This window comes from Halichoerus grypus, chromosome 5, assembly GCF_964656455.1.
Source record: "Halichoerus grypus chromosome 5, mHalGry1.hap1.1, whole genome shotgun sequence".
Lineage (NCBI taxonomy): Eukaryota > Metazoa > Chordata > Mammalia > Carnivora > Phocidae > Halichoerus > Halichoerus grypus.
Genome location: NC_135716.1, coordinates 118,945,901 through 118,958,649, shown reverse-complemented (window position 1 = coordinate 118,958,649; position 12,749 = coordinate 118,945,901). Strand labels below are relative to the sequence as shown.

Here is a 12,749-nt window from a genome sequence, read left to right as displayed (position 1 = left end):
CGCTCTCTGATCTTTCTCGTCCGCATTTAATAAAAATTAACAAAAATACATTCCTCACAATTTGTCCTATGATCTTTTGCCTTGACCCACAGAGCTCTCAAAGGCTGTTCAGGAGTTTTAAAAACAGGAATCCATGCGACTCTCTGAATTTTAGATACAGAAGAAACATTTGTGTTTCTCATTTTAAATTCCAATTCACATTTTATTTAGGCAATATGATATAGTAAAAAGAAAACTGAATTGGAAACAAATGAATTCAGGTTCAAGTTCCACTTCTGCCATCTGTGTGAACTTGGTAAGTTGCTAACTCTGGACTTGTTTCTTCAACTTTGCTATAAAGGATGTATAAAAAATAATGTGGAATTTCATAATGTAATAATTATAGAACTACTAAGAGAATGTACTTCATTGTTCCACAACATGTCTTCATAAGAAACTATTAGAGAAATTTCTCTCAAGACTCAGGAATACAGAAGTCATATGTCCTTTGAATAACCAGTATGATTTTATCTTCTGGGCACTGTGCATCCTATAACTGATTATGATTTAATATTTGCTTTGGTTGCTAGGAAGCTCTGAGTTAAATCCATGTCCATCTCTAACTATAGAGGGTCTCATGGTATGTATTTTGGATTCTTGCCAGCCACAAGATTCATCTTATTTTACTATCTTTATTTTTCCATGTTTATTTTCTTATGGCTATAAGCCACTTCAAATTCACCTCACTATTAGAGTGACGAAAGGCAAGGAAAAGAGAGGAAGGGAGTAATGCAGCCTATTTTACAGGGTTATTTGGAAGATTAAATGAGATACTGCATGTGGAAATGTTTGGTCAATGGTTATAAAAATATTACTATTAAAACTACAGCAAAGTATTCTACATGAAGAAACAGGCAACACCGGGCAAAAACACAGGTGTGCTGACTATGGCCTAAGTGTATTTTCATTATGTAATTCAAACTGCCAAGAGAGCAGGAATTAAATTACAAGAAGTAAGCTGTTGCATATCACTTGCTTAAATAAGGGAAAAGCAAGGTAGCACTTTCTCCTTGACACATGGCCAATTCTCTCTTTTCCTTCCCCATACTTGGCTCTGTGTTCTCCCAACAGTCCCTGATCCAAGGACTGAGCCAGGAATTCTGTTAAACACCACGGCGCAGGTTCAGCAAGGAGGTAGGAATCAGTATAAAGAATGCTAAGGCAACTTCAGCCCTGGGAAAACTTCCTGGGAAAGTGAGAGGGAAGTGAACTGAAACACTCTCCTATAGATCAAGGTTCCTTATGAACCCCACCAGAACCTTAAAAGTAAGAGGATAAGTTAACACCAACCATCAATCACTTTAACAATGGTCACCTTACTCTTGTTTCTAGAAAACATGCTGCAAATAAACCCTGAATCTTTTGCATCTCACCCTCCCGTGCTAACTTGCTTCAAGTCCCCGCCTCTGAGGGCCACGTGTTCGAACGGAGTCTCAGGGCACCTCAATTCCAATGAAGTATTCCACTGATTGCCCAAGAACTTTGGTGAATTACTGTAAATGGAAATGAGACTCTCAAAGATGAATAAGGGTAAGAATAATTAACATCCTTGAACTTCGTATGATTTTCCTTAACTCTTTTTTTTTTTTTTTAAAGATTTTATTTATTTATTTGACAGAGAGAGAGACACAGCGAGAGAGGGAACACAAGTAGGGGGAGTGGGAGAGGGAGAAGCAGGCTTCCCGCTGAGCAGGGAGCCCGATGCGGGGCTCCATCCCAGGACCCTAGAATCATGACCTGAGCCGAAGGCAGGCGCTTAACGACTGAGCCACCCAGGCGCCCCTTTCCTTAACTCTCTTAAAGCAAAATGGCTAAGAGGAAGATTAGTTGAGTACTTCTGGTATTTGTTAAGAGTTCTGCAATGCTGGGCAAGTGTATCTTAATTTAAAACAATTATTCTTCTTATCTATTCTCTATACCACAGATACTGCTTATACATAAAAACTGGAATTTCATTAATAAAAAGCAACAGCATCATCAAAACAATTTTTTAAAACACAGAGAGAAATGTGTTTCTACTCTCTTCCTGAAGTCAGTCATTGTTTAATAAAAATCTCAAATTTTGTACTTTTTTAATTTTACATCTAACATTTTAATCTGTTTAATGTTTACTTCATACTTGATTTAAAAAATAAGTATTAACCAAAATCACATATATATAATACCATCCCATTAGTAGCTAAAGCTTTTAGTTTACATTGATGTTTTTGTTTATTAACATGTTAAATATCTCATAAAATAGAACAATTTATAGAAGGCATTTAAAAATCAATTACACAAAAGATATCTCCCTGAATTTAGTCTTTCCAACAGTGAGGAAAACCTCATGATTCTGAGGAGACCCACCAATTTCAAACTTTGTCCCGGCAACATTTGCTGTAATGGTTCCCTTCTTTTTCTTCTTTCGGACTTTCCTTTTCATTGTGCTTTGATAAGGCAATTCTGTATTCAGATCCAGGGGAGAGGGTCCCTGAATAACTTTAAAAGAAATGTAAACCAATCAGATATCACTAAAATAACAAAAATTGCATAGCAGAGAACACAGATGCCCCACCACAAAAAAAAAAAAAAAAAGTAAAACTATAAATTCTGGTTCTTTAAGAGTCCTCAATTAATTTTTGATTCTTAGAAAAAGTGCTCAGTGATGATGTATAATAACGTGACTACATCAATCCGCTTACCTCTTTCCTGAGGCAAAGATGGCATTATCGCCTGCGCCTGTTACAGTGTGTGCTGTTGTACCAAGCTCTCAGGAAATCTGGAAGGCCTGCATTCGTCTAAGTAGGATATGGCTCCAAGTCACTGCAAGTTCCTATCATATTATCTTGGTGGAATCCTCAGATTTCAGGACACTGAAGTTATGGGATGAGAAAGTACCTGTAGGGATTTTTAAAACAAAGTCATTTAGAAGACAACTTCTATGAAGTGTTTCTGTTCTTTTTAAAAGTCAAGTGAAGGTGAAAGTTAATGTATTCTATCAACAAATATTTGTTAACTTATTAAACCTTATGCAAAATGCCAAGTGATAGTTCCCTGTCCTAAAAAGTGCACAGGGTAGAAGAGGAGATTTTATTTCAGTCACATATCATATTTACACACAATAAATAACGTGCCATACACCAACAATAACCATCTATTGAACACTTACTATCGTGGGCCACTTAAGCCACTTAATCTTTCAACAAAACCATGAGGTAGAAGCTTTTATCCCTGTCTTACTGTTAAGTAAACTGGTCTCAGAAAGGACAAATCTTTACACAACAAGTGACAAATTAAAATTAACATCTCTCTGATGTCAAAGTCAGTGCCCTTAACTAGGACTCCACACAACCTTCAACCCAATGTCTGACACTTAGGTGCAGCATTACTTTTCTTATGACAGTGAAGTAGGTGCCAGGACAGAGATCACATACCAGAAGAATACAGAGAAAAGGGATTTCTCATTAAGGAGGGGGGCAGCAGTCGGCGGGGAGGAAGGTGACGACCTCATAAAGTAGACCACATTTGAATTGTGCCTTAAAAAATGAAAACAATTTTGTTATTACAACGAGCTTATTTGGGCACACAGAGGAATGCTATAAACATTTTTTAATGAACTAATTTGATTTGGCTACACCGCAGCATGGCCTATATTACACCTGTATTTTCACTGTGTAGGTATCAACCTAGGTATTCAAGCCCTGACTATACTATACTTCCCAGTCTATACTAACAATTTTCTAATTTCTCCCTTCACAATGTAAGAATCTTCGAGTTCTTGTAAAATTGTCTCTAAACACATTGAAAAATTATAAAACCTATTATGATAAACAAAGGTATGGTATCAATACCTTTATCAGGAGATTATTAGGTTTATCAGAAATTCAGCTACATAAAATGCGACTCTCATATACATCACATCCAATAGTCATTATTAATAATAAGATTCATTATTAAAGAAAATTTAGAACTTAGTTTGTTCTCAGGTACCATTTTTAGTAGAATAGTTATCTAGAATAATTCAATCTGAAAGCTAGGAAACTATTATTTATTACAGACCAACTGTGGGCAGGCACTGTTAAGAATCTAAAATATCTTACCTCATTAACAAACCTGGAATTTAGATATCATTTCTGAAATTTTCCATATATGGAAATTAAGGCTAAATAAGTTAAATAAGCCAAGGTAACAGTTTATAAAATAGAAAACTTAGGCTTTGAACCCCATTCTGTCCAGTTGTTCATACTATTCACAAAGCCCAACTATTATCAGACACTGTGCTAATATGCTACATAGATGTAAAAAAAAAAAAAAAATTGGCAACCCAATTGCAGTACAAGCTGCAAGATATGGGCATATTGTGGGAAATCACAATACTTCAAACCAAACAGAGAAATCATAGTAAACATCCCTAGCCTGATCTCAGCTCCCAATTCCAAGCTGGAAATAGACTGGATTACTTTTCAGAATAAAAGAAAGGAGTGGTCTAAAGTTCAGTGTGATTTCTTTCTGGAAGCTCTCTGATACCTCAGGGAGGTAACTATTTGGGTTTACAAGTCCTTGTCCAACATCTTGTTACTGGAGTAAACAAAGATCCTCTTATGGTAACAAAGTACATTTAAAGTAGGTGACAGTCAACAAGAGTGTGAGACAATGTCTGCCTAACTATACTGACAATAAGTTAGTAGTTGTTACAGGCTCTAAAAGCAGATTGTTAATTTCTGACTTAAATAATGAGCCAAACTACTCTGATTAGTATAAAGCTCAAAACAAGAACTGTTAACTCTTCCCCCACCACACAGGAATTTAAAGGCCTTAAATTTAGTCTATCCATTTATAGGCCTTATTTAATTTCTACCATCCCAATTCTAATCATTTCACTTTATTTTTAGTGAGAGACATGAGAGGACAGACTGATCACACCGCTCAAATGAGCCATGGTTACCTACTTTTCAGAAGCACACAGCATGTTTCAGTTACCTCCAAAATACTTTAGCCAACGGTTTCTTAAGCTCGGCTGCAAAATAGAATCACTTGAGGAACTTCTGAAAATCCTGGTGCCCAGGCCACACCCTAAACCCCGGTGGGGCCCAAGTATCAGCATGTTTTAAGCTCTCTCTCATGATACATGACTGTATCATGCAGCCAAGATTGACAACCTCTGCTCTAAGCACATGGTGACACTGAATCAAATAATATAACAGACACATATCAGAAAAAAGTAAAACAAAAAAAAAAACTTTGGAACCTATATTAAAAAAGTCCAAATATTTAGGTAAAAATCATCCATTAAAATCCTCATTTCTATAGAAGTTCAGGTAAACAAATTCGGAAAAAAAAGAATTAGACGATCAGCAGAAATTGATTTCTAAGACAAATAAGCCATTTTATTTGGCAAATAAAGAAGCCATTTCCAAAAAAAATCAATTTCCCAAAATGTCAAGCAAATGGGAACCTTAAATGTAGAAGCTCAAGTGCTACCACGCAAAACAATAGATACATAAGATGAAAACCAAAAAATTGTAATTCCAATACATTTGTGTTGGAGTGCTCTTTCTTCCCAGTTCTTCCCATTGAATTGCGACCCATCACTTAAAATCCAGAAAAATTTCCACTTTTCTCTTAAAACTTCCTCTGATTATGTTTGAAGAAATTCATTTCTCCCTCTTCGGGTCTATCACAGAGGCCATTATTTGTACCCCTATCATATCACTAACCACGAACTAGGAAGGTAAACTCGGTGAAGACAAGTGGTTTTCTTCTATCTTGTTCACTCCTCTGCTCCCAGAGCTTAGAATATTGCCTGACATAATGCTAAATAAGCACTTGTTCATGATGCTGGCTGGGAGTAACCAGAGGTGGTCACGGAGCTCTGAGAAGCAAATACGTATCATTTACAAAGATTATTTTCACATTTTTAAGTGAAAAAAGCAAAGTACATAGAAGTTTACATTTGGGTAAAATAACAGAAGAATATGTGGAATATATGCAGTGAGTAGTGGAGGCCTGTTGTGGCTGGGGGCAGAGCTCATGGAGACTTACTTTTATGTACAACCTTTACTATCTTGTGCATGTATTACCTATTTAAAAAGTAAAAAACGTGCGATAAAAGTTTGTTACAACAATACCATATTAATAACAAAACTCATCAAACTTTGTATTTCATTTATTTTCCTTAAAGATTTATTTATTTGAGAGAGAGAGAGCGTGCACGCACGTGAGCATGAGCTGGGGTGGGGGTAGCAGGAGAGGGAGAGAAGCAGACTCCCCACTGAGCACAGAGCCCCACATTCGATCTCAAGACACTGAGATCATAACCTGAGCTGAAATCAAGAGCTGGACACTCAACCGACTGACACCCAGACACCCTAAACTTTGTATTTTATTTAGATGAAAGTATAATATGGTAGAAAGAGCACTGGACAAGAGGTCAATTTACATTCTTATCCTTTACTCTGACACTTACCAGGCAGAAGACTTAATTTCTTAATGTGCAAAAGGAAGAAACTGATTTTTCCCAGCCTTACAGTCTAAAATGCCAACTAATGAAGATAGCATTGGTGGTATCTTTGAAACAACAAGATGAACACAAAACATCTTTTGTGTAAATTACACAAGAGAAACTCAGACCTTCCCAATAATCCCCAAAAATCCATTCCCCAGTGAATGCTATATAAAATGGGTTCTTCATACATATTGGTGAAAGTTTAGCTTACCATAGATTACTAAAATAATCTTCATTAAAGGTCAATGGAAACCAAAATTAGTGTTAAGTTGAAAATACATTAAATAATATTAAATAAAAATTTAATAAAAGCTGTTTTATGGTGAGGAGAGGGAAGGAGACAGAAATAGATATAAACCAGTACCCACTGTGTACTAAGTATTTTCACATAACTGTGTATTTAGCCCACCCAATAAATGCCCCAGTATGTTTTATTCTAATTTTACATATAGGAAAATGTAGACTTCATGGCTAAGTAACTTGCCCAAAGTCACACCTAATAGATGACAATGAAGTGGCTTGTCTCTAAATTCCATGACATTTCCCACTTTGTATGCTACCTTCAAAATTCAGTCTTTAAATATGACATATTGAAAATTTCACAAAGAAGCTTAATTCTGCTTGACTGGAGCTATTTTAAAAGCTAGGGAATGAGAGCAAGAGAAACAAGCTGTGGTTTAAAATGTAGTTGAGATCACAAAGTTACATCAGATTTAATCTCTCTTTTCAGAACACCAAGGCAGCTATCCATATTCAGATTGTTTTCTGCTTTTTTCCTTCATGAAGATACTACAATTCAACAAATACTCTTATATATCAGTGTCTATTCTCAGTGAATGAAAGAGACAACAATTTTCTTTGTGGTGCTTGCATTCTAGTGCAGGAGAGACCAACAATAACAGCGAACATATTAAGTAAACTATAGAAAATGCTAAGTACTATGGAGGGAGGGAGCACAACTGGTTAGGAGATCAAGAGTGTGGGGGGAAAGGAAGGAGAAGTGTTGCAATTTTAAATACAGAATCCAGATAGTCCTCATAGGGAAGGTGATATTTGAAGGGGAGTAATGACCTGTTGTCACAAGTGGAGTTGATAAAAATCTGATGCATATGTGTACATATGTGCATGAAAGCATGGTGGGGGTGTGAACATGTGTGATGGGGAGGGAATGGGGAAACATTTCTGTGGTAGTGAGCACTCTTAAAGCCCTCCAATATGGTTCTTTTTCCTAAATCCTGGTGTTCCTCGGTATTTATTTTCTACATTGATTTTTAAATTACTATTTTCACACTGACAAGGAGAACAAACACGTTTCACAGTGTATATAACTAGTTTTATATACTTTTGATAGTGTATCACTCTTCTGATGGACAGGGAAAGAGGAAGGGCAGAGAAATCCCCACCCCTCCCTCCACTTTGTGTCCCCAGTACTGATATTAAATTTTCACACACTGCTGATGACTCTCTTTGGTTCTTGTCTCCTAGCAGCATAGTTTTGGCATCTGAATTACTCCCATCCCCCTTCCATACTTGCTATCCTATTGTATGACTTTTCAGTTCTCAAAACCCATCAAGAAGAATCTGTTTTAGGACAGGCTACATTTCACGGCAATAATAAACATCCCCCAAATCTCAGAAGCTTAAAGTACCTAAGGTCTATTTCTTTTTTTTTTTTTTTTTAATCTTTTATTTATTTTTTTTTTTTAAAGATTTTACTTTTCAACAGAGAGACAGCTAGAGAGGGAACACAAGCAGGGGGAGTGGGAGAGGGAGAAGCAGGCCTCCCGCGGAGCAGGGAGCCCGATGTGGGACTCGATCCCAGGACCCTGGGATCATGACCTGAGCCGAAGGCAGACGCCCAACGACTGAGCCACCCAGGCGCCCAGGTCTATTTCTTAATCATGCTACATACCAACCAGGGGTGCTCTGCATTTCAGTCACACAGGAACCCAAGCTGTTAGAGCAGCCATCACCCTAAAACAGTCACTGCGCCAGAGGGAAAGAGTTTTGGAGGATCTTGTATAGATCGGCAACTAATGACACACAAAATTTCTACTCACAAGTCAATGGCCTAAATAAGTCACATGACCCCTGCCAACAAGAATCATACCATATGACCAATAGGAATAAAAGCTAGGAGGCGCCTGAGTAGCTCAGTTGGTTAAGCATCCAACTCTTGATTTTGGCTCAGGTCATGATCTCAGGGTCGTGAGATTGAGCCCCGTGTGGGGCTCCATTCTGGGCATAGAGCCTGCTTAAGATTCTCTCTCTCCCTCTCCCTTTGCCCCTCCCCTCACCTCATAAAGGAATGAAAGCCAGTAAGTAACAGGAACAACTATTACCCATCACAGACTCCAACCAATTAATCACTCCCTATTTGAACCTTGCCACCTACCCCTGGACACTATTTTCTCATTCTCCATAGCTCCACTTTATAGTATTCTCCTCTGACTGGGAAAAAAAAAAAAAGTGCTGAGACTTGTACTGAGCCCTGTCTGCCCCTTGATTTTATACAATGGATCATTAAACTTCTTCATCCTTAGCTGCTATGGACTGTAATAACTCCGATGAGGAAAAGGAAGAACACAGGTAAGTAAAGGGGAAGGATGGGGTTGATGCAGTCACAATATAAAACATACTATGTGCCCAGGCACTCTTCTAGGTTTTTCCATATAAAACTCTGATCTTCACAACCCTAAAATGTGCCCTGTTATTATTATCCACATAGATAGTTGTCTAAAGAAAAGAGGTATAATGAACAATGACATTGAAACACAAGGTATAAGAAAATTTTTAAATGTTAATTCTGCAAATCTGCCTCAAAATAATCCTCTCTGCATTTCTAAACTGTAATTATCTGATGAAAGATGTTTCTACTATTGCTTCAAAATAATTGAAAAATAATAAATATAGCAAAAATTATATACAATTAAGCTTTTACTTTGGGGAAAAAACACTCTCCACACATATAGTGTATTACTGGAGAGAGGTTATTGCAAGTTGCGGTCAGGAATCTATTACTTCATGAAAATTATCAAAATGAGGCAGTTATTTTTTTGTGTGTAAAGAAGGTAATATTTCCAGACATCAGGTCATGAATACAATTTTGCCTATTGTTGCACTGTAACATATCATTAAATTTCAGCACTTGGTTCCCAAACCAAATTGTATATATTATTTTTATTTTCAAAGAGATAGTGATTTTCCTTAAGTACAAGTAAATGAAAGTAAGTGAAACATGTGCCAATGTTTAAACATTAAAATCTGAAATATTTCTTATTTGATATTATCAGGATTGGATTTAATGTGAGCTCTAGACCAGGGGCTTCTCAAACTTAATGTGCATGCCAATCATGTGGGACTATTGTTGAAGCTCAGATTCTGATTCATTAGTTCTGCGGTGGGGCCTGTGAGTCTACATTTCTAACAAGTCCCCAGGTATGCTAGTCCACAGCTCACACTTTGAGTAGCAAGGCTCTAGATGACCACAATGTTTAATACCAGACTGATGTAATTTTTTTTTAACTTAAAGTCTTTCTGTATAACATGTGAAAATTACAAAATTATGAAACAATTTTAAAATTCATATAAGTGATATGAAATTACACATTAATGTTAAAGGGCCCTATGAGTCAAAAAAACAGAATAAAGATTAGGAAATGTTGGCCCAGAGCAGTGATTCTCAAAATATGGTCCAGGAACAGCAGTGTCAGCACCACCTGCAAACTTATTAGAAATGCATATTCTTGGGCTCAACCCCAGAACTTTTTAATCAAATTCTGGAAATGAGGCCCAACAACTGACAAGCCCTCTAGGTGATTCTGATGTAGGCTAAAGTTTGAGAACCACTGGACTAGAGGGCCAACAGCTGGTAGCATGGGCAAACTCCAGGAAAGTGGAGGACATTACTGCTGGAGTCCATTCCCTCCCCATTGGTCTTCTAAAGTAGAACCACATGGATGACTTAGAAATCACCTGGCCAAGCAAGAAGTGCAAGAGAAAGCGTTTGCCAAGCAGGACTCTGAGCAGCTAGAAAGGAAGATATTTGCTACAAGGGATCTTATTTACTACTGGAGACAGCCCTGCTAAGTGAGGTAAGGTTTTGTCAATCTAAAAAAACAGTTTACATGCCTTATTTGAGCCCAAACCAGCTACCAATGCCGACCAACCAAGACATTCATTTTAAAGATAATTTACCAAAAATCATTAAACATATGAGGAGGATTAACAGCAACCACAAAGATCAATAATATACCATCTCCTCTGAAGCACTGAGCCAGGAGCATAGTAACTTGACCTTTTCAGAAATGAAAAGTGGTGGGTTGGGGGGAGAGGGGCTGCAGATGGACAACAACACTGCGTATACTGCTGGTGCATACGTACAGTGAGAGAACTATACACAAGTAAAAATAAATGAGCTAGAACTACATGATGAATCACACAAATAATGCAGATGAAAAAAAGCTGAGGAATATAAACAGTAGTATATTATTAATATAAAGTTTAAAATTACATAAAATAATAACATATGGTATACACTGAGAGAGAGAGAGAGAGAAAGATCACCTAGGAATTAATACATATGAAATAAAAGTGTAAAGAACTACATGAGGATGATAAAGACCAACTCGGATACCTCTTGAGAGGAAGGGAGAGGATGCAATAGCCAGTCCTGTTCTACAGAGAAAGGGCACCAAAGATGTCATTCCTATTATAAAGAATGAATATACCCTTATCATGGTTTAGGCTTCTGAAATAATAGGTAAAAATAAAATAGCCAAGATTCTTTGTTTGAACCATCATATGTTTCCTTGGAAGAATTGTGTTCTAAGTCAGTCACACTGTTGGAAACTTAGGTCTGATCCTGACTCACAAGTAATGTGGAGTCACTGAGGGACTTAAAAAGGAGTAACACAATCCAACTTTCTGTTTAATAGATTACGCTGACAGTAATCATGGGCACTGGATGGGAGAGGGGCAAGAATGGACACAGGGTCCTAAGAGGGTGTTACAAAAGTCCAGAAGAGAGATGGTACGAGCTTGATCACAGATAGAAGCAACAGACAGAGGGCAAAAGAATACTGCTACTACAGAATAGGAACAGAAGTTGGTGATCAGTAAAGGAAAATAATCTCAGATGACTTGCAGATTTCTGGTTTAGAGGAACTGGGTAGAAGATGGCGTCATTCATCAAGAAAATGCCTGCAGAAAGAAGAGTCATTTTGAGGGGTAAGATGATTTCAGTTTTATATTTGCAGAAAAGCATAGAAAAAAATAGAAAATAACACAACAGAGTTAGTGATTGTAGATAAGGAAAACCTCTACTTTTATATATAAAATAGTTTTAATTAAACAGAAAGGTCCATTCCAAAGCTAACTGCTCCCATTTCTGTGCTCTCTGCCAAGAAATTACAATAGATTTTCAAAATGCCCAGCTGCCTGACTGGTGAACAAATGACATCACCCAAACAACAGTCCTAACAATAATACATTGGCACCACTCAGTGTGTGCACAAATTAAAAAGGTTTTCAGAGAAGCTACTTACTCCCTGAACATAGAAACTTTTGTATCTCTTTCTCAGACTGGGTATATTCCCAAAAGCTAGATCTGTAGTGTTTTAGACCTGAAAAAAAACCATTTGATCAACCACTTCTAAAAACCTGAAAGAGGCCAAGTGTGACATTATATAAGAATAAACAGAAGAACTATTTATTCATTCTAGTTACAATTAATATTGACTTTGAGCAACAGTAGCTCCCACTAATGTACTGCTTGTTTTCCAAATTGCCTTAGCCTGCTTATTATTTGTTCGATGTTTTTCGTTAAATTACAGCATCCATACAAAATGTCCACTAAGCTCTGTAGAATGTCTTATCTTTGAAATTTAGCCTAGTATGACACAAAAAAACAGAAACTGATAAATAGGTAATGATACTACAGCATACCTTGAAGGCATTTTTCCCATATTAATAGTTGTTTTATTTTCAGTACTTAGAATAATGAAAAGGGCAAAAATCTTATTCAGTAAATGTTGAACTAAATAAAGTTCAAAAATGTAACATCTATAATTCAGTTAATAAAGTGACAAAAGACAAGGTGATTTCATAAAATGCTTAAGTAGGGTCAAAAGCCTCTAGGGGTGCATTTCCTTGAGAACATAATACTGCAGTTCTAATTCTCCAGTAGCTTAAAAAAGGTCTCACTTGCTCCTTAGGAATAACATGT

At 36.9% G+C, this 12,749-nt stretch overlaps 1 protein-coding gene across 6 annotated transcripts in view; it reads right to left on the bottom strand.

Moving 5' to 3' along the window:
* The window catches only part of TTLL7 (tubulin tyrosine ligase like 7), a 150,541-nt gene that overhangs the window by 99,647 nt on the left and 38,145 nt on the right, over positions 1-12,749 (bottom strand). For 4 of the 6 annotated variants that reach the window (XM_036089900.2, XM_078072835.1, XM_078072836.1 and 1 more), the window contains exons 2-3: positions 2,721-2,916; positions 2,386-2,517 (exon numbers count right to left, since the gene is read on the bottom strand). In XM_036089900.2, coding sequence (XP_035945793.1) covers positions 2,386-2,517; positions 2,721-2,745 — 157 coding nt within the window. In that variant the 5' untranslated portion in view covers positions 2,746-2,916. Of the gene's footprint in view, positions 1-2,385; positions 2,518-2,720; positions 2,917-3,452; positions 3,555-12,749 lie in introns of all 6 variants that reach the window. The other 2 variants (XM_036089899.2, XM_078072834.1) reach the window with 1 other exon arrangement.